The 23,491-nt window shown below is 43.3% G+C and overlaps 2 protein-coding genes and 2 long non-coding RNA genes across 4 annotated transcripts in view; 3 read left to right on the top strand and 1 right to left on the bottom strand.

Annotated features, from left to right (window-relative positions):
• LOC132088390 (uncharacterized) overlaps positions 1 to 23,491 on the top strand; it is a 65,154-nt gene that overhangs the window by 15,175 nt on the left and 26,488 nt on the right. The window lies entirely within an intron of this gene.
• LOC130696484 (2-oxoisovalerate dehydrogenase subunit alpha, mitochondrial-like) overlaps positions 1 to 23,491 on the top strand; it is a 55,797-nt gene that overhangs the window by 11,010 nt on the left and 21,296 nt on the right. The window lies entirely within an intron of this gene.
• LOC130701274 (spectrin beta chain, non-erythrocytic 1-like) lies at positions 191 to 18,762 on the bottom strand. Its single transcript, XM_057523234.2, is given in 49 exon segments — positions 191 to 1,313; positions 1,407 to 1,613; positions 1,914 to 2,046; positions 2,209 to 2,285; positions 2,288 to 2,468; positions 2,686 to 2,960; positions 3,033 to 3,394; positions 3,462 to 3,628; positions 3,701 to 3,823; positions 3,911 to 4,382; positions 4,455 to 4,645; positions 4,704 to 5,396; positions 5,460 to 5,657; positions 5,717 to 6,544; positions 6,615 to 6,932; positions 6,999 to 7,865; positions 7,867 to 7,878; positions 7,941 to 8,261; positions 8,333 to 9,232; positions 9,296 to 9,527; positions 9,678 to 9,752; positions 9,928 to 10,073; positions 10,142 to 10,926; positions 10,995 to 11,406; positions 11,498 to 11,668; positions 11,731 to 11,830; positions 11,900 to 12,039; positions 12,113 to 12,338; positions 12,399 to 12,526; positions 12,589 to 12,666; positions 12,734 to 12,815; positions 12,883 to 13,074; positions 13,139 to 13,329; positions 13,428 to 13,577; positions 13,660 to 13,736; positions 13,804 to 14,032; positions 14,129 to 14,560; positions 14,635 to 14,819; positions 14,822 to 14,834; positions 14,945 to 15,122; positions 15,239 to 15,462; positions 15,530 to 15,751; positions 15,871 to 16,002; positions 16,091 to 16,316; positions 16,391 to 16,578; positions 16,646 to 17,032; positions 17,092 to 17,208; positions 17,322 to 17,489; positions 18,553 to 18,762. Coding segments are annotated over 49 exon segments (12,666 nt in total). The 5' UTR covers positions 18,679 to 18,762; the 3' UTR covers positions 191 to 984.
• LOC130701275 (uncharacterized) lies at positions 19,181 to 20,901 on the top strand. Its single transcript, XR_009003995.1, has 3 exons — positions 19,181 to 19,687; positions 19,756 to 20,126; positions 20,194 to 20,901. It is a non-coding gene; the product is annotated as an uncharacterized LOC130701275 (long non-coding RNA).

The raw sequence follows: 23,491 nt of genomic DNA, 5'->3' as shown, positions 1-23,491 counted from the left end.
AACAGCTCTATTGTTTTGACAGGTAGACAGAGTAAAGATTCTCCAGGTTAATATTCATTTTTGTAATGCTTGTATAGTGTCTGCACTATCCAAAGCTTCGTGCATTACAGTGTAGGTTATTCAAAGAACCACTAGCTTTGAACCAGATGGCAGTTGCGACTCACTCTTGCAATATGTAGAACACAACGAATTAACACAGGCTATGTATATATATTTCAAGACAGCAGGAACAACAAGAATAAATCAGTCAAGGCACTCACAAATGCAATAATCAGAAAGAAATGAAAATGTAGTAAATGCCCCGCACTAAATCATAATATAACCCCACTTGACACACACGGGAAAGGACCAAGTTATGAATAATATTATTGGAATAATTGATAAATTTTGTTTGATATCAACGGTATAAATTCAAATTAGCGTGATAAACCCGGTTTGAAAACAAAAACAATCGAAATTTCTCTGTTTTAACTACCATCTCCGACACTATAATATGAACAATTGCAACATCTTTGGAAACGCGATTCGTTCGGATTTTTAACACAAATATGCGTTGTTTTTTTTTTCGTTGGTTTCCCATCAAATGCGAATGTCAATTTCCATAGTTGCACTACCAAAAAGTACGACTGCCATCGGGCAATTACAACGTACTTTTTGCTGATGCATAACTGTTATGTAACTACACTGGGTTCAAATTGTAAAAAAAAAGCATCTTTATGAACTACAAATTAACACTTAGTATTCGCTGAACTTTGCGTCAAAATGAACAAATAACAAAAGAGACTATACCACACACCTGTGTTCTGAAATGTTTCGCTGAAATGTTTGTTAAAGGCACGGATCCCTTTTACGTCATTGCTACCGTGAATGCGGATTGGAAATGCAAGAATTGGAATGCAAAACAAAATTGGAATGCGGATTACATAATTCCAAAGGCGTGATGATAAGGCGGTGGTGATTTGATCCAGCTATTTGGTACCTCGCTTACACGTGCGTGCTTTTCCCCTTACGCCGGAAGATTCCACCCAAAACAGATCTCCTTTTCTCTCTTTCGTCTTTTTTCTCTTCGCGCGGTGATGGCGTGGCCGGTACGTCACTCTCTGAAGACGTGTCACTCCGGGCTTCAACCATTGAATGTGGCCGCGGTGGTTGCTGTTGGGTCTTTTGTTGTTGGTGATGTTGCTGCGCGTACTGCTGGTACTGCTGATGCTGCAAATTCCCCGTCGAACTTGGAGCAAGGTAGGACGAACTGGATCCAGCCGAGCGGCCGTCTACTTGACTAGACAACGATGCGCGGCTGTTTGGTCCTGATCCTGAATGGAAGAACGAAAGAACCGGTGAATGCTATCGCGGATATCTGTATGAATCGAAGCCGTAAAAATTGGACAGGGAAGCTGGGAACGAACCATAAGCTACAGCAGAGCTAGCATAATACGAGGACGATTCCTGCCATTCTTCAGCCACTATATGCATGCTAGACATCTGGCGCGCTTGTTGCTGGTGGTGATGGTGGTGATGATGCACAGGCTGCGAGGCCCCTCTTGGGGGTACGGGCGGACGGGACGGAGGTAAAGGAGGCGGGGCTGAACGAGGCAACGGAGGGAAGTCAACTACTATGTACATTCACACGAAAAAGCGCCGTTTGATAATTATAAAATGCGAACGTACTGAAACATGTCAAATGATTGGCAATATGCAAAGATGTTGAATGAAGTAAAATGAAAAAAAAAAAAAGAGAAACTGATGAAAATTTCAGGTTGAAAAAAGAGCAAGAAAAACCAAAGTCTAATAGATTTGACATGCCAGTCGCAGTACATTCTTATAAGCCAAAGACACTGAGACATGCAAAAGAACATGCAAACGGTTCCCAAACACGAAGAAAAACGACGAGCATAGAAATCATAATTTCAAACCTTCAGCGTATGCTGCGTTGTTCACTTTGACCCAAACTTCTTCGCCGGACGCTGGACGCGCCGGAGCTGAGGTGCGGGGCAGGATGGGCGGTGCGGCCTGCGTCGTCGGTTCAACTACGGCTGCCTGATTCTTCTGTAATAACAGTGAAAAGTTAGATGGGATCCTCATTTGCAAGCGCAACACGAAGCAAACTGATCATTTTTAGGGCAGGCCAATCGTGCAGGATATGATAAATCGAACCAACAAAAGCCAAAGTAGATAAAATTGGAAGCGTCTAGTTTTTGTGCTGGATACCTGACGCTTTTTCGGAGCAAGAGCAGGAGCGACTGGACTCGACTTGGTTGAATTAGGACCTTTGGCATCAGGGGATTTTTCTGATAAGAATCAGAATCGGAACCGGAATCGGCGCTGTGGAAGTCCTCCTCCTCATCTGCTCTGACTTCCGTGGACCCGGCCGAACTCGAGTTCCGTTTTATCTCTTTGGCTGAGGCCTTAGTTTTGGCCGAATCAACCAAAGAGGAAGCGGGAGGATTGACCGACAGAGAAGACTTAGCCTATAGGTGTTCGATCAAGGACACGACCCAGTGTGTATAAAAAAAGAGTTAGAAGGTGAAGGTGTGTCGATAACTAGGAAGCGAGGTAGTTTTTTTTCAATTCGACTACATGCATTAGTTATACACCAACCGACAAGGTTAACGTAACTATGCAAGCGAGCTTGCTATTTGACTAAGAGTAGTCTAAAAACATGCTTCAGTGCAAAGCTTTTCTTACCTGGAAGGTATCGTAGCTCATCAATTGCTGAGCAGGAGATAATGAGGCGTGGAAAGAGATCTTCTTGACCCAGTCATCCAAGTGTTGTGGATCTTCGGCCGAGAAAAGGAATTCGGCTCCGTCAGACGTACGTAATCTGAACACATTTTTGCGTTTCGTGTAGTCGCTGGCGCGCTCGCACTGTGCCTGGTAAAGGTTGAGTGGCGAAGCGGCTGCTTTGCTTTCGGCAAAGTCGTCTTGTTCCTTGAAGAAACAGAGCAACTGACCACACAATACTAAAGGAAAAAAGAGAGTCATTCAATCATCACTCGTCATATCACTTAACACAAACGTGAGGTGTTAAATACTGGTGTAATAGGATTTCCAAGAGCGGAGGGCAGCCCTTTTCCCCCCACTTTGTTGTTCATGTTTGCGGTCAAGGAAACCACCCATTTCGACAGGTGCCAAGTCTTCGGGATTATCCATTCGCTTTACTTTGCGAAGGCTGGTATTTCGTTTACGCGTCGTGAAGCTGGGATTCCGTTTTAGGCGTGAAGCGTCGGCTGCCGATAAGGAAGTCGGACCGGACGATGCACCCGTCACGCGCATACTTTCAGCTCGTTTGACTCCACCGACTATTATGCCACGCAGTCTATCAGGTGTCAAGCTTGGATCCATTTTGACATTAGGGCTACTGTCTGGAGACACTATAGCAATCCTTGGCTGAACTCTGTGCCATGAGAAATAACGTTGTTAATGAGAAAAGTCGAAACTAAAGCTGTTTTAAATGAATGTACCTGGGAGATCCTTCGATGGAGCCTTGGAAGCGTTCTGATCCTCCTGAAACTGAATTGGGTCCGGAACCAGTAGCGCCGTTCATGTTCAAGGGAAGACGATCAAGCTCTTCTCGAGTCAGCTTGATCTCCTGCGTTCGACGTCGTTGTTGTTCTTCTTGCCTTCTTTCCTGTATGGCAAAGGGAAAGACGGTCGAATTAATGCAGACCTCTAGACAGTCAAAGCTCTTCTAACAACTCACATTGGTGATCCGTTGCATTTCCTTTCGCTTGGCCGCTTCCAATCGATCTTGTTCGCGACGCTGGGCTTCAGCTTTTCGTGTTTCTTCTTCCAGTTTCCGGAGATGCTGAAACGCTTTTTCGAGCTGCAGACCATAAACATAAAGTTTAAAGCTTAATAACTTTGAATCAAAACAATATAAAAACTATATTGCAAAATTTGTTTCACATACCAGTGTGATCCGTTTCAGGGCTTCGGCTTTTTGATCCTGTGCATCTAGAGTTTTAGCGAAATCTTCATGGCGGCGGATAAGCTCTTCCACTTCGGCGATAGATGAGCCAAGCTCTTCGTGTGCCAGAAGTTTCTCACGTGACTCCAACCACGATTCAAGTTGTGCAGCGTCACGCTCGAAGAGTAGTGCGTCCATGTTCCGCAGGTAGATTTCTTCACGACGTTGCCACGTCTCAAGGAGTTGGTGTCGTCGTTGGGTCAAAGTCATGACTTTATCTTGGATTTCTTCAGCCATGAAGTGGCCGTTGCTGATCAGCTTTTCACCCATATGAACGAACCGATCAAAAGGTTCCTTACGGGCTTCAATTTCTGTTTGGTATTCCCTGTGGCCAGCCAACTGTAAAGCAGCGCTAGCACTATCGCGAGCCAACTCGGGGGCCGTAATTTTGGCGATCATTTCGCTGAACCAGGCCCTACAAGAATATTCGGAATGTTTGATTTAAAAATGAGAATCGATAGGAAAATACTATTGTACTAAAACTTACATCAAATCACGATAGTCATCGAAATAAGCTTGGAGCGTTTCTGCTTGCTGCAGTTTGTCTTTTCTCTGGGCTCCATTTTCGATTAAATCTTGCCAAGCTCGAAGAGTTTCTCCATGACGGATGGCAATGTGTTCACGAGCATCGGGGAAAAGACCAGCTAGTTTTTGGGCCTCGTTGATGACGGCATCGACCTAACACACGTTCCATCAGGTTAAAGAGGGAGATCTTATGAAACTCAATCAAATTTACCTGTTCTTTTACAGCAGATAGATCGTGCTCGAATCCAGCATGCTTGCGAAGTAGAGCTTGGACACCTTCAAGATCTTGGCCGTAATCCTCGCTGTAGAGGACAGCCTCTTTTTCTGTGATCCATGTAACGGTTTCGTCAGCATTACGATCGAAAACGTGGACTAGTTTAGCTCCAGATAAAGCATCCTGTCGTGCATGTGATAACTCATTCAAATCATCCCAAAGTTGATTAACTTCGTCCACTTTAGCTCGAATTTTCGCTGAATCCATTTTAGGATCGTCCATAACGGCTTTGGCAGTAGTTTTGAGCAATTCAATTCGATCTTGGCTTGCATTTAAAGTGCTAAGGAAGCTCTCAAACTTCTGGATTAGGATTTCCACGTGCTCAACGTCACGACCATAGTCCTCTGAAGCAGCCATCGCCATTTGCTCGTTTATCCAGTCAGCCACTTCATCCGCTTCCCGAAGGAACTTGTGGATCTTGTGATTATCATCTAAATTCTTTTGACGAGTCTCCGCCAACTGTTTCAGCTGTTCGTATTGCTGGTCCACGGAAAGCATTTTGGCTTCGATATTGGGAGAATCAAAATGGCCGCGTTCTACCAGACCTCGGCTCAGTTTAGCCAGCCGGCCCATATTCGCGTTGAAACCGCTAATATCGCGTTGAATGACGTCAAGTTTTTTCAATAAACCCTGGTTTAAAAAAATAATAAAAATGTAATTTAATCCCAATTAGCAATTAAATGCCAAACTTACGGCGATAGAGTCCTCGTCTTTTCCTACATCCGGATTTGACAATTGTTGGCGCTTTTCGCGGATCCACGTTTCAGCTTCCATCGCTTCCGAATAAAACATTTGCGATTCAACTGCATCTAGAAGACGCAATCGCCGAATGGACGCGTGATCTTTTAGCGTAGTCAATTGCGACTGAACTTGCTGTAAACTCTTTTCCACCTAAAGTTAACGTTAAAGATTAATCTAAATACTAAGGTGCTATCCTATGCAATTATTACCTGTTGGATAGCAAAGTGATTGCTTTTGATCATTTGCTGTCCACGAGACACTACTGTGGCGATGACTGGTTCATGAGATTGAAGTTCAGCTTCAAGAGCTTGATGCTTCTTTTGCAACGCTTGAACAGATGAGAGAGATGTGCCTAAATCGGTAGAGGATGCGACGGGATGTTTTTCTCGGATCCATGAAAGCTCGTCTTCCACATCGCGTAAAAATTGATAGAGCAGTAAAGCATCTTCAAGGTTATCCCTTCGGATCTGTACCGGCTCGTGTAGCGATTGGTAGCGCTTGATAATGGCTTGCGATCGCTCATTGATCTCTTCGGCCTGGAAGTGTTCGGCTTCATGAAATGAAATGGCCGTCTCTTTAACCGATTGGATGGCGTCCGCGTGTGCGTGAATATCCACTTCAAGAGTTTGATGTTTTTTAAGTAAATGTTGGACTGTTGTTAGATCTCGCCCGTGATCTTCCGACTGAAGCTGCTGTTCGACCTCGTCCATCCACCCATCGATATCGTCCAAACTACGGCTAAAGAGTAGCGCTTGGTAAGCGTCTTGCAATCGATCTCGGCGCAACTGGGAGGCGTCCAACAGCTGCCGCCAATGAGAGTCAAGGGTGTCGAGTTGTGACTGGATTTCCATCGAAGCAAAGTGGCCAGAAGCCATCAGCTGTTCACCTTCCCGTGTCACCTGTGACACTCGACCACGATTGGCCTGCAATTCACCCTCAAATGCGGCCTGTTTTTGCAATTTGCTTTGAAGATTCGTAGGATCTCGATAGGCTTCGTCAGATGCCACTTGTAATTTCTCTGATATCCATCCTTCGACCTATTGCATGGAACAAGAAAAATGCATTTAAAATTCAATCCATCTCATGATATTGGTAAATAATGCGTACCTCGTGAATATTGCGCAGGAAAATGTGGAGTTCTTTTGATTCTTCCAATCGTTTGCGACGTTGATGGGATGCTTCGCGAACGCGATCTCGCCTTCCCAAGGCCTCGTCTAATTGTTTTTGAATTCCACTGGCATTATAATGTTGGTTGGCCAACAACTCAGCGGCATATCGTTCCAACTCTTCGAAACGAGAGCCTTGTGCCACCATGGTCTTTTCAAACGCCTCGTGTTTACGCACAAGCATTTGGACGCCGGCCAATGAATCTCCCAAATCATCGTTGTTAAGAAACGCTTCTTGCTTGGCCAAAGTTGCTTCCGCCTATTTTTTTTTTTAAACAAATCTTTCAATCGTAATGTTTTTTTGTACCAGGATGAATTTTAATACCTGGTCGACGAGCTCATCAAAGTGACAAAGTTGCTGGCACTGGCTTAAGAGAACTTTACGCTCTTCCCAAGTAGCAGCTAAGGTCCTTCTCAGTTCTTCCAATTCAGATAGACAAGTGCCAATTTCATCTTTGGATGGATGCTGTTGTTGAACCAAGCGCCGGCCGTGATCTTTCAGGGCAGAGAAGTTGTTCTGACGACCGTCGATTTCAGCTTTGCGTTCTTGGTGCAACTGCAACGCAGTTTGAGCGTCTGTGGAATTGTTTGCCAATACAGTGGCCTCCATTTTGTTGTTCATATCTTGAACCCAAGCTTCTAGTTCACGCAGGTCAGCCTTGAACTTGTGGAAAGTATAAGCCGAAGCGAGGCTCTGACGACGGGCAACTGCCGTGGAGGTAAGCTTTCTCCAGTTGTCCTGTGCCGTCGTGAATTTTGATCGAATGGTAGGTGCCATGTCGGCGTACTTGGCCATTAGTTTTCGTGCATCAGTGTCATGCTCTTTCAGTTTGCCTTCGATGGCCGTCAAGTCGCGCTCAATAGCTTCCTGGCGTCTCTGAAGAGTTTCAACTTGAGGCAGATCTTTGCCTTCGTCGGCTGCACTAAGTAGAATTGTCTTTTCTGTGACACGGCCTTACGTATCATCAACGTCTCGATTGAAGGCATGGATTTCCAGTGCTCCTGCAAGATCTTGCCGGTATTCATCAAGGCCACCCTGCGTGGCCCGCCATCGCTGATTCAATCCATCACGCCGCTGTTGGACTAGTCGGGCATCGCTGCGACCTTGACGTACCAGTTTGTCTGCTAGGGCATTGATAGCTTTGATACGAGAGTCGTCAAATCTCATGTCTGAATCGACGTCGTCCAACTTTCCTTTGAAGAGCCTATCAAAATATACAATTTTTAAAGAGAAGTTATCGTTTATGATATTCATTATATTTTTTACCTGGCAATGTTCATAATCGCGACCGAGGTCACCTTGCTGGATCATCAACTCTTTGTCGGCAAGCCAGGCCATCGCTTTCTCAAACTGGGTGTTGAAATCGAGAATGTCTTGAGCCTCTTCGAGGCCGCGACCCAACAAAACAGACGCAGCAAGGAGCTGCTTCCAGCGTTGCTGGAGATTTTCAAGCTGTCGGTGGATGTCGGGCGAGGCTTCATGTCTTTTAGAGATCAATGTCTCTCCTGTTTGTTTGATTTGATTTAATCGACTCTGATGAGCACTGACTTCAGCCTGGAACGCCTGGTGTTTCTGCAACCTCTTGGCCTGGAAAATGAGACAAATACGTTAAAGTTAAAACAACTCCAATGCTACATCCAAAACAAATCATCTTTCACCTTATCCTCGAGTGATGTGACTTCTCCAAGTGCAGCTTCCGCATCCAGCTGTTTTTGGCGCTCTTCGATCCAGTCATCGGCTTCGGAGACGTCACGCACAAATTTGGCGTAGAGGAGGGCGTCGCGAAGACGATTGCGACGGCCATTGCTCAGCTCCTTGATGCGATTGCGACGTAGTGTCACTTCGGCCACACGCTTCATGATCCACTGACTCTCGAAATGATTCTGGCCGATCAACTTATCTCCGTGCTCGATCAACAAAGCCAATCGATCGTCCTGGGCTTGCACCAACTTGTCAAACGCCTCGTGTTTCTTGAGAAGAGCCACGACTTCTTCGGCCGTTGAGCCAAGATCCGTCCCGAGAAGTGCAGCCTCTTGGGCGTTGCAAGTCGATTCGATTTGTTTCGCATCGCGACTGAAAAATTGGAGATCCAGCAGTTGATCTAAGTGAATCTTTCGTCGCTGCCAGACAGCGTGAAGCTTCTCGCGTTCCTGAAGCAATTGCTTCAATTTGTCTCGAATTTCCATTAGGCTGTAATGCTCTTCTTGGATCATCGTTTCGCCTGCCTGAACGGCCGAACTAAACACATCTTCTCTGGCTTCGATTTCGCCTTTCAACCGGTCGTGTTCGGCCCGTAAAGCCTGGGCTTCGTTAGCATCTTGCACTTTCTCCGTGGAAGACATGACGGCCACTAATCCAGAAGCCCACGTGACCAGATCTCGGACGGTGGTTAGGAAGCGCTGTAAATCACAGCTGGCTTGCAATTCTTCTTTGCGACGTGCCATCCTTTCTTGTAAGGTGTTCCACGAGTCAATCACCAAAGCTTGTTGTGCACGTATGTGCTCGGCATTTCCTCCTGGATAGGCGGCCTGCAGTTTGGCCGAATCATCGACGAGGATCTGTATAAGAAACGGAATGATTCAGGATCCTATTATTTTGAAAGATTGGTGAACATTGCAAACCTGAAGCTGAGCTTCGAGCGCGACGAGATCTGTTTCAAAGTTTTCATGGCGACGAATGAGACCCAAAACCGAGTTCAAGTCACGGCCGAGATCATCCGGAATAGCCACATATTTCTCTTGGATTCGAGAAAGTGATTCTGCGACATCGCGATTGAAACGATGGATTTCACCGGCGGCAACAAGTTTCTCATCTCGCAGATCAACCGTTTCCAGCAACTTTGACCACTCATCACTGAAACCCAAAAGTAAAATCGTTTATGCATAGAACTGATATTCAACTACATCTTTCCTCTCCATTGTTAGGCAACAGTTAAAAACAATCCACATGCAACCAGAGTAGGGAAAAAAGTAAAGAAAACGAAAGATCAAAAGAGGTAACCACCTAAGAACGCTGTGCTTTCGCCCGACTTGTTCGCTGATACGAGCCCAGCTTTGTTCCTTCTTCGGCGAGTTCATGCTGATGTGCCAGCGTGTTAAAGTATCAAGAGCAAAGAGAGATAATGAAATGGTGAAAAGAATCCCATCAGAAAGGAAACCGATTATCCAAATGGTTAGGTTATAAAGAGATTAGTGTGCAAGCTAAAACTACGTGCTAACCCAGCCATTGACATGCAAATTTTCAAATCTCTTACCGGAGTTCTTCCTGTTTGGCAGGAAATTCAGCAGCATATGGATTTTCATTGGCTATCAGTCGTTTTGCAATGGCATCACATTGAGCAAAACGTTCTGATCCGGATGCGACCCGCAATTTGAAATCTTCAAATTTGTTGATTAAAATCTTGAAAAAAAAATTCAAAACAAAAATGAAACCTTTCCACACATTCAAAAAAAATTTCGAATCATTACCAAAAGATGTTCGTAATCTTGTCCGTAATCTTCCGATGAAGCCGTGATCATATGCTCGTTGATCCAGGCTAGGATGCTCTCGGCTTCCCGTAGATATTCGTGCCGACTGACAGAGTCCACTAGTCGCTGCCTTCGTTGTGACGCCAACTTCTGCAGGTTTTTCATGCCCTGGGTGAGTAGCTGCTGGCGTTGGGTGATGACTTTACTATCGGGATGGTTGTTTGAAACCATGGCGTTGGCCATATTGCCCATTTCGTTGATGAGGCCACTGTACGTGTCCAGTTCAAGCTCAAGGGCCTTGTGTTTGGTGAGGAGCTTGATTGCAGCATCTTCGTCCTTGCCGACGTCAGGTGAGTTGATTAATTCTGTCTTCTCTGCCATCCAGCTCTCGACCTCAGAGGCCTCGAAGAAAAACTGCTGTGCCTTGAGCGAAAGGTCCAGCTTTTTGCGCCGCTGGACAACAAGTTCGTGCAAGTTATTCCAAGCGGAATCAAGTTCACTGCATCGTTTTCGTATTTCATCTTTCTGCGGATGGTCTTCATCTTCCAATTTCTGTCCCACACCCAACGTGTGATCAATGGCCGGTTGATGGCCAGTTAGTTCTCCCTCTAATTTCTTATGTTTCTTGTCCAACGATTGCGCAGTATGCAAATCTTGGCCTAGCGTCTCTGAACGGGCAGCTGGTTCTCTTTCCCTGATCCACTGCAATTCATTATCCACTTCAAAGTTGAACGTATGGAAGCGCAGCGCCTCTTCCAGCTTTTCACGGCGCTGCGTTAGCGGATCTAGCATTTTAAAAAATTACACGTCATCAATCCAGTACATCAGCCAAATCGTCCTATTCAAATAATACCTTTGAATGCACTAAGTCGTCGCTTGTATGTCTGTCCCTGGCTCAGGATACTCTCGGCATCAAAATGTCCGTCTTGAGCCATCTCTTCACCAGCCATAACCAAATCGTTGATCTTTTGGTCCAAGGACGACACGTCATTCTCAAGCGTTTGCTGCTTCTTGAGTCGCTCTCGGCAACTGCGGAGGTCGTCACCGACGTCGTCCTGGTTGATTTCAGAATGCAGTTCATCAAGTTTACTTTTAGCGTCTTCTAGGATCTTGTTATGAGCCACTTGATTAGCGGCTTGACGAAGTCTTCGACCCTTATCAAGCGAAGCCGACACAAGGGCATCCCATTGATCGTTCATAGCATCGAGCATCCGATCAATGTCATCTTTCCTGTAATGATTCTTGCTCGACATGCTTTGTCCAGTCTACAGTCCGTCGGTGGGAAAAATAATAAATATTATTGGTTGTTTATTAAATATACCGGTTTTCCTTCCCGTTATTGCAAAAACCGGTTACCTTATTGATGGATCGTAGTTGACCCTCATTGGCGCGCAATTCAAGTTCAAAGGCTTCATGCTTTTGTAATTTTCTTTCCAAATTAGTCAGGTCCCTGTAAGATTCATCTTGGACGGTACGGCTTTTCTCGGCCATCCATGAACGCAAATCGTCAATGGACGCCACAAATTCCTACGAGATCAAACGGTCCAGCATTAATTTTAAATCTCGTGTCGATGTATGACGTTTCAAACCTGGAATGTGTGAGACGCCACCAGCGCATCTTTTCGTTTTGCCGAAACGTTTTTAACGTTATCGCGTCGCTTAACGACATTGTTCCTTCGTTCATTGATGCTACAGAAATGTTGGGCATTTTTTTTAAATTTCATTTGTAATTTTAATGATAAAAAAGAGAAATCGTACTTTTTGCTATCGTAATGTTTAGCGGTGATGAGCCTGTCTGCGGCTTCGCTAAACAATTTGAGTCTCTCATCCTGGGCGGCCAATGAATTTTCGAAATCTTCGTGTCTTTTCTGAAGAGCTTCCACGTCATCTAGTGATGACTATTCGAATGGAACAAGTAAAAACAAAAAGGTTGAATTGCTTGAAAAACAACAGCAACGTATTTACACGTACGCCCAAATCGAAAAATTCTAGGAAGGCTTCGTGCGATGAAGAGGCGGCATCAATTTGATCTGCTTCCTTGTTGAAAATTTGCAAATCAAACGTCTGTCGAAGAAAATCATCTTTTTGCTGCCATCCTCGTTGCAAAGCTTTTCGTTCTTCATCCAACTGTTGGGCTTTCTCACGAACTTCCTTGTTGTTTGGCAATTTACTTGCAAGATTCGCCAACGAATCGAAACTAAAACAATCAAAAAGATAAAGAATTGATTTGAATAAAAGACGAAGAATAATGACGTACTCGTCTTGATGAGCGCGGATATCATCACACAAGTCCTGATGATTCTTTAAAAATAATTCGGCAGTGGTCACATCGCGAGCGGCTTCACCTGCGTTCAGCTTTTCTTTGACGTCCGCAACCCAAGTCAACTGAACGGGCAAAGGAAATGGTTAACCTCAAATGGAATTACATGAAATCAAAATGTTCTCACCAGGCCCTTGGCTTCCTTAAGGAAAAGTTGTTGGCCTACGGCCTGTTCGAGACGGGATCTTCGATCTACAGCTTTGCTCTAAAGAGGATCGAATTTCAATTCATCTGCTTACCTTAAATTTATTAAAATAAATCACGAATTATACCTTGACTTGTTCCCAAAGAGCCTGCACTTCTTTTTGCCGTGTCTTGACGGCCAATTGTTCTTCAGGGTAAGAGGCCGTGACCCTTGATTAGCATTAAAAAAGGTATGATTAAATCAAACATGGCATCCATAGTTCGCTATTCGACTTACGAAGCTGACAGGTGATTTATTCGATTGACCCTTTCCTCGAGCGGTGCCAATTCTCTTTCGAGGTTCTTGTGCCTTCGTTGCAAGGCCTGAACCGTTTGCAAATCACGACCCAATTCTTCCGTGTCCAATTTAGTGATTTTCTCTTCCATCCATTCCGAGGCTTCCGCGCACGTCCGATGGAACAGCTCCACGCTAAGATTCAATTGATATTTCAAAAACTGGCTGCTATCTCATTTAAATAATCTCCAACGCATACCTATTGGCTCCCTGCAGGCTACGTTCTTTGGCCTGACGTAGTTTGTTGATGGCATCTGACCGGTCATGAATGCTTTTGACGCGGGCGCGAATGTTGGCAGGCGAAGCTGCTTTGACGGCCAGTAGCTCGTCGGCTCGTCTATCAATTCCATCCAAGCGGCTACGACTTGCTGATAAGTCTGTCACGATTTGCTGCACGTTTGGAATGTGAAAGGGAAAAGATTAGATTATCATAGGTGTGTCTTTTTGTGTAACACTAAAACCGGTTTAGTTTGTTCGTTGTTGTGTACCTCGAATTTCCGCTTGGCGGCATCGACCGTGTCGCCACGGTTGTCGGCATTCAGTTGTTTCGCTTTCTCTTGCAACCATTTATCAAAATCATCACATTCGCCGTTGAAGGCGAAGAGCAGGATCGCGTTCTCGAGATCGGTGTGGCGTTTCTTGATGATTGAATAAGTTCATTGTTTGTTTTTGTTTTTGTTTTACAATAAGCGCACAGATTTATATAAAAAAGGGGCTCACCTTGGCCAGTCGAACGACTTCATCATAAGACTCATTAATGTTCTTCTTACGTTGGGCTACTGACTCGATTTCCGTCGCTATAATTTAAAAAAAAGTGTGTGAAATGAAATTCAAAAATTGAATTATTTTTATTGAAAAAAGGACCTGTTGCTTTCGGAGGGGGTTTTGGCTTCCGAACAGGAACCGTTTTCTTGGCCATACGCGTCTTTTTGACCCGTCGGACGTCTTTAACCGTAAAAGGCTGACGGACTTGAACGGGGATACGCTTGCCCTCAATCTCTTTGACATAGTTAGCGGGCACGAATCCGTCTTTTCCAGATGCTTTACGCACGTGCCACCAGTCGTCGTTGGTCTTGTTTAGGAGGAAGAAAACCTTTTTTTTTTTGAAAAGCAAAACAAATAGACGATGATAAGCGATGAGTCAAGCCGTTTCACGAGCGTGTGTCATATTTAATTATACTGAGCATACCTCTCCTTTAGTCATCGTCATGCCCTGTCCTTCAAACGCATAGATGGCCTTGACTTGGGGAACTAGACGCTCTTCGGTCACTGTCCGGTATTCGGTACGCTCGCAAGACTCTTCTTCAGAGTACTCTTCGGGTACCATACGGATTTCTTCTCCCCATTCACCGTCCGGCTCTCCTCTGGCCGAGCCGTTTTCCATGCCTTGTTTGGTCGACCCTCCGATGGCCAGCGATGTGACACCGCTGGCTACTAGACGATCTGCTTGCGTGTTGAGGCTCTGAATATCTCCTTCATAGGCCCGGATCTGTCCCTCTAGATCTCTGTGGCGAGCTAACAGAGCCTGGGCACCAGGTCCGTCCTCGCCACAATCGGTGGAGCGGACCAAAGGCATTTTTTCCCTGAGCCATGATTCGGTTTCGTTGGCATCCGCGTAAAACTGTACGGGAGTTTAATGAAATTCCAAAAAAAAATTATTTGATCACATCCATTGAAGTTGTTGTGGTACAATACCTGATAAGCTTCGGCCGCTTCCTCCAGACGCGATTTCCGTTGCTCAACCAATACGCGTAATTCTTTCCAGTGCTTCTGTAGACTGTCGATGTATGCAGCAATTTCGTTGGATTGGGGATGTCCGGCAGCCATCAATTCGCGTCCGGCTTCGCATAACTTTTCTGCCTTGTTCCATCGCGCTTTAATTCGTCTTCCAACGCCTGTTGTTGTTTTTTTTTTTTTTCGTTGGAAGCGCGGAAAAAAAAAAAACAGTGAATATTTAGATAGTGGACGCCAAACAAAAATGATGGATTGCACCGGGATGCAGTACCTTGTGCTTTTGCTGGAGGCTAATCAAGGCCCTTAAATCTTTGGCGATGATACCCGTCTGGCAGATGCGTTTCTTTTCCACTAACCAAGCCTCCTCTTCTTCGTGATCCTCCCACAATTGGAAGAGTGCTTTGGCATCCTCGAGACGCCCACGTCGAGCTTTCGCTTGCTGTTTGAGTCTGCGGGGGAAAAACAAAACAATGACGTCATTGGCAAATATTCAAAATAAGATGGATGCATTAAAATGATGCACCAAGAGAAAAAAAAAAAAAAAAAAAAAAAAAAGTATATTAACCTGTCGTAATCTTTGTTCAAGTCGTCGATTTTGATTTTCAGGGTTGGGCCTTCCCGCTGGACGGCCACAGTGTCTACTCCCTGGAGAATCTGTTGTGTCTGTCGGTTAAGACGTTGGATGTTGTCACCCAGGGCAGCAATTTGCGACTCGAAAATATGGTGCTGTTGTGTTAAATCTTCGGCGGCCAACAAATGACGACCGACGTCTTCCGATTTGAAATTTTCCTAATCAATGCCAAAAAGAAAGCCTTTCATTTAAATAATTCATTGTTTGAGGGACATGTTGCAAAACCTCTAAATCTCTAATGGTCGAAGCAACCGTATCCAAGTCTCTCATGACGGACATAAGTTGGCTAGCTGATTGTAAGGCGAGTCGGTGTCGTTCAAGCAGAACTAGTAGTTCGTCCCATCGAGTCAAAATTTCTCTTTCGCGTTTGTTGATTTGATCTTTGCCACGGTAATTTTCCTTCTCCAGTTCGGCGGCCATGGTCGTCAGGTGAAGGAACCGCTCTTTCTACAAGAGTTAAGGAAAACACTTGTTTTGTTTGTTTTTTTGTTTTTTCTCTCAAAAGGTCAATATAAAAACACGATGTCATTTGACACGCAATAAAGAAGAAGACTCCAAACCCCTACTCTGGATAGAATATCAGCGCAAATGGCTTCGTGTTTCTTGACGGTGGCTTCCACCTGCGTCAGGTTGCTGCCATAGCGTGGGTCGGACAATACTTGAATCATTTCTTTGAGATAGCCATCTCGCAGCAATCCCTGTGTGAAATGACAAATAATATTATTCGTAAGCGAAGAACGTGACAACGCATAAATGCAAAAAAAAAACAAAAAAAACATCATTTACTTTTCGCTCAAACTTGTATGCCAGCTGCTCTAGCCGTTCCAGCCTGAGCAATTCGTTTCGCAGCGCAACTTCTCGTCGGTGCTCGGCTTTTTCCAACGCGTCCCACGCCTTTTGAAGAGCGTAAAGACTAACGCCTTCCGGTGGGATGAAGCTGGGCTGCCTTAGCGTAGCCAGCTGTGTATTGGTGGCGAAAAAGAGTGCTTCAATTTCACTCCTCTCCTTATACCTGGTGACGAAAAAGGGCATTACAATGACTTGTGACACGATATTCAAAAGAGCAAGAAGAAGTCCCGATTTTACTTTGGAGGCTTTTCCACGGTGCGGTACTGCTTAAAGTCCAGCAGTTGACCCTGGATTCCTTCTATTGTATTGGGAAATTTGCGATCGTCCAATTGTACCAACTTGTGTTGGATCCATTCGAGCAGGTCACTGCTCAGCTGGATGTAGTTCTCTTTTAGTCGGTCGGCTTCCATCATTTGACCAACAATCTATACAAAATTCAAATGAGATTCATGTCGTGCACGGCGTGAAATGAAAACAAATTGCAAAATTTACATTGGCTATCCTTCTGCCTCCTTTTTGCTCTTTGGTCATGCGGGCAAAGGTGTGATAATAAGATGCCACATAGGTGATGACCGACTTCTCATCAGGCCGGGCCACGTCGACGTCTTCTGCGTCTAGGAGGGGCGCGATGCCCAGCTCGCGTTCAGCTACGTCAAAGGCGTACTGGAGGTTGCCCACATGATCGTTGGGATCCAGTCGATTGTAATCAATAATGTCTGGTCGATGTGAGTGAATCAAGGCGTTGAATCCCATTCCACTTCTCCACGATCCTGAAAAATCCTGGATGCTGACGTACTCGTAACCGGCCGTCTTGCGCTGACACCATAAAAGCAGCGCATCTTTGGCCGATTTCTTTTCAGAACTTTCATTTTCTTCGTCCTGTTTGAAATTATTTTTAAAATAATGTCGCATTGTTAGGACGTCTCAATTTTCATTACCACTTCGATTTCGATTTCCTGGATTTGAAATCGTAAAATGATGGTCCACATAAGACCCAGAATGAGACGAGGGTTGCCATCGACAATGTCTTCGGCGCCAATGCTCTCCAGGCGCACCTAATAATGACGAAGCCGGAAAAAAAAAAGATAAGATTAAATAAGAATGAAAATAAAACAACTTGAAAAATAGAAAGAAAAAAAAAAACGCCTCTGGAAAAAAGAAGACGAACTTTGGTGTGGAGGAAGGCCAAACTTTTGTTGACGTTTTCGATCTTGTGAACTCGCATCTTGCCATTGTTGGGCTTGGCTAGCTTCTCGCCCGAGATAATCTCCAGCAGCTTGAGAAGTTTCTTGCCATCGGCAAGGTCCACGAACAGGTCCTCCACCTCCATACGCGCCTGTCATGCATCATCATCGTCGGCCCAGATGGAAATGAAAAAAAAAAAGAAGGAATCAGAAAACCGCCAATTATCCAAAGGCGTCAAGGTAAGATACAAGTCAGTCAGCCGTCATTTCATTCAGCCAATGAAATATTAAAAAAAAAAAAAAAAAAAAAAAAAAAAAGAGGGAATTTTATAGTAATGCATAATCCAAAATAAAAAAAAAAAAAAACACGAAGAACGGAATGCCTAGTCCATCACATGTCACGATCACGAACAATAACGGAGCCCGCAGCCCGAGGTTGTTTTATCTTTTCTAGTTTTTTTTTTTTTCGTGTTGTTGTTGCTGCTGTGGTATTGTTGTTATCAGTCAAAGAAACCCTGTCGGTTTTGACCCGTGTGTGTGTGTGTAATAAAAAACTTTTTTTTTTTTTCATATATAATTCTAAATTACTTTAAGGGTATTAAAGAAATAGGACTTTCGACAGCGCCATCTTACGCCACATACTAAGTAACACATTAAGAAACGTCTAATAATCGCATTTTAGGATTGAAATGCCAGACGAAACTAATTGAGTCGGCACGTCTTATCTCGCCATCCTTTATCTTTAACTGAAACACACTTGGGCTTGAGCCAATGATAAAAAACAAAACAAAAAAACACATAATAATAATTAAATTTTTTTAAAACTGTGAGTGTAGGAGGGTAGGGGAAAAAGGCATCAGAATTAAGAGAGATGAAGAAATACTTGTCTCATAACGTTCTAATGGTACTCGTGTAATTTACGTGTGTGTGTGTGTCCAGGACAATATGTTAACCATAAGAGATGAGACCAATCACGCTCGTCACGGTGCCTTGCCCATGATTACATTTCCTCTCTCTCTCATTTTTTTTTTTTCTCTCACAGAATCTGACCGCATTTGCTACGTAACATTTAGACATGATGGAAAGGGACAAGCCTGGATGATTCGATAAGAGCCCTCTCTCGGCAAAAGGGCGGTACGGGGTTCAGGGTAGTAAAGATAAGGGAAATTTTTTTTTCGAAAAATAGGAAATCGATTTTTAATTTTTTTTTTTTACCTTGGTAAGAAACGAGTTCATCCATTTGGTGAAGGTTTTTTTCTGTATGTGTAGCCGCTCCTCTTGTAAAACTTTGATGCGACCTTGCTCAAATTTGAGCACGTCCTCACGTTGCGACATGGTCATCGCCCGATCCGCGGCTACCGGATGATCCCAGACGCTTTAAACGGGTCTTTGCTTGTCTTCTTCAATCTCGTGATTATTTTTCTTCCGTGTTTTTCAATTTTTTTTTTGTCGTTTGCGTGTAGAGCAGGGCCGTGTGTCTCTTCTCCGGCTGCGTCTCTCTACTTCTAGCCTACAATCGTACCACGTACATCAGGTTGCCTGACCACGGCAGGTCTTGATCTTATCGCCATCGCGTATCTATGCCGAAAGGAACCAAAAAAAAAAAAAAAGATTGTTAAGAATGTGTACATAATTTTAAAATGGTTTCGTCATGCACGAGTGTTGTCCGAAAGATAATATATCAAATCAAATGGCGCACTTATGTTCGGGCTTATCAGTTTTTTTTTTTATTTTCCCTATTTATTCAATGCTCATGTTGAAACTATTAGAACATCTCTATTTTTCGAGCTTAGTTGCAACGGACATTCCTATCTGAACGCCGGTCTTTGTGTGTGTGTGTTTTGGACATTTTTTTTTTCTAAAGCCTGCCCACACCCAAAAAAAAAAAAAAAAAAAAAAACACCAACAAGATATTTTTCCCCCTCTTCGCCATAGCTAGTTATTTATTCCACTTTGTGTTTGGGACGCCAAACCATTGCTAATTCCAGTCATTTCCCTCCTTTTTTCCTATAAACATTTTTTTTTTATGACGTCATAATCACCGGTGTTTACTTTAAATGTCTACCGGCTACATTCGCTCTGACATTTAGACAGAAAAGGAAAAAAACAAAACAGAAAATCCTAAACGATGCAGGTAAAAAAAAAAGAAAAGAAATCAGGTGAGGGATTGGAACGATTATAAGGTACGGGCTGCATATAGAAGTTTTGATGGAGCCAGTGAAACCCTTCGACCTCATCCGCGCCGCTCCAGCAAATGGAATTATCTGTTGAGAAAGCTGATGGAAACACAGACACACACAAAAAAAGGGCCTTGGCGCAAGACTCTTCGTATGGGGGGGGAATTGAAATAGTAAACTTTAGAAGCCTCAACTAAAAAAAAAAAAAAAAATCCATTTCATTTTTTTTTTTCTACACAAGAGGGTCAATGACATCATTCGATATGCGTGCAACGAGCGGACTGGCCAGTTTGTTAAAAAAAAAAAAAAAAAAAAAGGAACGACGGGTGGTGGTTCCCATCCGGTTGCCTTCTTTTCGTGAGAGAGAAACCGAAAAAAAAAAAACTCGAAATCGAGAAGCGGAAGGATCCAGTTGGCCAGACCAAAGGCAGTAAGCCTTTGTGATTTTTTGTTTTTTCCTCGTCCTCAAAGAACCACAGACTCCCGCGCCATTCACGTTCTGTACATTTGAGTATCAAGAGATAGAGTCGTAAAAAACAAACAAAAAAACACGAATGTTCGTTAGCAAGGACCAAAAGAAAAGAAAAAAAAAACAACAAAGAATCAAACAAGGTAACATCATTAGTGTAACTATGTAAATACGTTGCATAGCAGACACATCAAAATTTTGCTGTTATAGTTCTTCTCCCGTTTAGGTACTTCCCGAACGTGATTGTTATGGTAGCAAAAAAAAAAAAAAGGTAGACGACGTTTCGTGAAAAAAAACGAACGACTCATCGAGCCACGAAAACTGGTTTCTCGCATTTAATGGCACGGAATAGGAAAAAAGAAAAGAAAACGGTAAAGTAGCCCACATTTTGACGTTAGGTAATATGCAAAAGAGGCACGCAAACACATTCACAGTGTGTCCAAGCATATTGAATTGAATTTGACACCGCCCAGTCACGCCCTCGATCGTGAATGGCTCGTATACACTCAATCCACACCGACAACAACAATGTGAATTTCTCAAACAACAAAGAATGACCTGCTGCTAAATAGCCAATCGTCGAGTATTGCCTAACAAACAAAACCATTGTCCAGCTGAAGGTGGAGAAATGGAATGTAAAAAAAAAAGAAAAAATCGATTGTGAAAATAAAAGGCCGAAGGGCTGCCATTGGAAGGTGTTCGACATTGCTACATCTCGCGCTTTATTTCCCCCTTTTTATCTCTTTTTATTCAGTCACACCTTGTTAATAAAAACTGAAACGTCATTTATATTTCTCTCTCATTCGCTCTTTTTCATGTTCACAGTGCGAAGTGTAGGAAGATTGTTATACATTCCGTCCATCCATGAACACCTAATGTATCGGATCGCGGTTCCACTTGGTTTGCCACCCGCAAAATGAACTGAACGAAAAGCAATAAAATAATAATGTTTTTTAAGAAGAAAACCAAAAATATATCCGGAAACATTCACCCACACCAAACAAACGGAAACGCTAGATTCTTTTATTGCACGTATTTATGAAAGACGATCGACTTCATTTTTTTTTTTTTTTTCAGAATAATTATGAAAAAAAAAAAGATGAAAGATTTCGGAATCCGGTTCAACTAGTGGATTGACAAGAAAAACGGTACAACAACAAAAAAAAAAAAAAAAAAAAACGTCCATTTTTATGAATCTACATCTTATTAAAGAAAAAAGACTACGATCTGACTCCTTATCGAGGTGAGGAGCTGCTCCGAGCTGATTTACGTTCCGGGAAGACGGGAATCCGGCAGAATAGACCAGTATTTAAAAAAAAACCACGATCACGTTCGATCAAAAAAAAAAAGAGAAAAAAAAAGAAGAAGAATCCAAATCATCACGAAAGGCAAAAAAAAAAAAAAAAAGAGAAAATAAAACTCCCAAGGCCATGAATCTACATATCTTGAATGTAGCGGCCCCGACGCTACGGGCGGGATCGCATTCCGTAGCGGATCGTTGGGCACCGGCTTCTGGCTTTCTTGTCTATTCTTCACACACACACACACGTATACATTCTAGCATATTGTCTAGCGTATTAAAAAATGCACCAATGGCGGATGAGAAGACACACGAAGACCGGACGTGAGTGAAAATAAAGAGACACGCGTGCTATAAAAACGTTTTGCTAGAATTAACATGACCTCCTTTTAAAAGGTGCGTGTGTTTTTATTCTCTTTCTCTTCTTTTTTCCAAGTACGGATTTTTTTTTTTTTTTTGCTGAATTTTTACATTCTTCATTTTTTAGTACATTCGAAACGTGTTCCCCAAATTGCACGATTTTCAATTCTTTAAGAAATAACGAAAAACAGGTTCTTTGGACTGTAGCGTCGTTCATATCTTTTTTCCATCGTTCCCCCCCGCCTCGGAAGTGGTCAACCAACGCCATTTTCTTGTTTCGAAAAAAAAAAAAAAAGTGAAAAAGGCCTTCCCACCATGGGAAGACTTCGTGATCCAAGTTATCGATGAAACCCCCTTTTTTTTTTTCCTTGTCCACCTTATTTTTTTCGTTTTCTTTTTTGGTTAAGGAAAACTTTCAGAAAAAGGTTCGTAACACAACGACGTGCAAGTAAAAACATTGTAATCAATAATGTCAGACAGTGAAACGGTTGGATTTTTAGGCAATAGCCAAAAAAATATAGAGGCAAACTACTCGTCTTTCTGCTCTTCTCTCACGATCTGATTGCAAAAAAAAAAAAAAACACAGACATTTCACGCCAAACAGTGCTCGTTTCGCAAAACCCTCATAGCGACACACAAAAGAGAGTGAAACTTTCTGGTTACGATGGAAATAAACGTGAGGGATCAATGGGTCACGTCGCCCCAGACAACCGGAGCCATGACGTGTATAAAGGATGCAACACACACACACACACAAAAAGAGTGTCTTATACCAAGACCAAACACTCACGGAGAAACTCATTACTCAATGTCTTTTGGAGAAAAAAAAAAAAAAAAAAAAAGACAAAAGCTAGCTACTTGATTGCCCTCCATAAAAGAGCATTTTCTTTTTTCTTTCCCTTTGACTCTTTTTTTTTTTTTTTTTTTTTTTTTTTTCCATCATCTCCGGCACCGAAAGGCACACCCCCCTCGGTGTTTGCCCGTTGATTCAAACAAGTTTCTATCCTCCGGGATCAAGAGGAAATATTTACACCAAAAAAATATATTCTTGATTGAAAAACATGTGTGCGTGTGGTGGTCGTCTTTCATTTGGCTCTTTGAAAAATATGCAAACGAACCCCCCAAAAATGTTGCGGCTTTCGTCGCCAAAAAAAAAAAAAAAAAAAAAAAAAAAAAAAAAAATTGGGAGAACAACCAGACGGATACATATGTCTGTGTTTGTTTGTTTGGTGACGTCAATGCTCCACTCCTCCCCATCATCATCAACCAAATACTAAGAAGAAGAAAAACCATCAAACAACCTGAGCTCCGGACACTGTCTTTTCCTGCCTTCCAAAGTCAAATGTCTGTGGCCTGCGTCATCGTTTCCCACGAAAGAAAATAGAAATGGTGTCTACGCCATGGCAAAAACGAAAATTTTTTGAAAACAAAACCTTTTCAGCGTCTTTCAAGTCGTCGTCAAAGATGAACAACAAACATTCTGACTGTATATGGTTGTAAGATTATAAGCTACGTCTTAAAAAAAAAAAAAACCGGTTGACGTTGACGTTCCATCATCATTGGACCATCACGAATTAAAAAGAAATAATAGAAATGGCATTGAGGGATGACCTATAAAGTGCCGCCAAATGGCGCATAAGTGTGAGCGGGCCTTAAAGAGCCCACTCTAGTGACAGTGGGAAAAAAATGGCGGGGCACACACACACACACACACACCATCACACAAAAATGCAACACATTGGTGGCAAAAAAAAGAGCACGAAAACTCTTTTGGGGCTGACGAAACAGCCGGATGGGAGGCAAAAGAAAAATAACAAATGTGGCGAAATAGAAAATGTAGGAAACTTT

The sequence above is a fragment of the Daphnia carinata genome, chromosome 10 (assembly GCF_022539665.2).
Source record: "Daphnia carinata strain CSIRO-1 chromosome 10, CSIRO_AGI_Dcar_HiC_V3, whole genome shotgun sequence".
Lineage (NCBI taxonomy): Eukaryota > Metazoa > Arthropoda > Branchiopoda > Diplostraca > Daphniidae > Daphnia > Daphnia carinata.
Note: the sequence above shows the minus strand (reverse complement) of the source record. Positions and strands in the feature narration are given on the sequence as shown.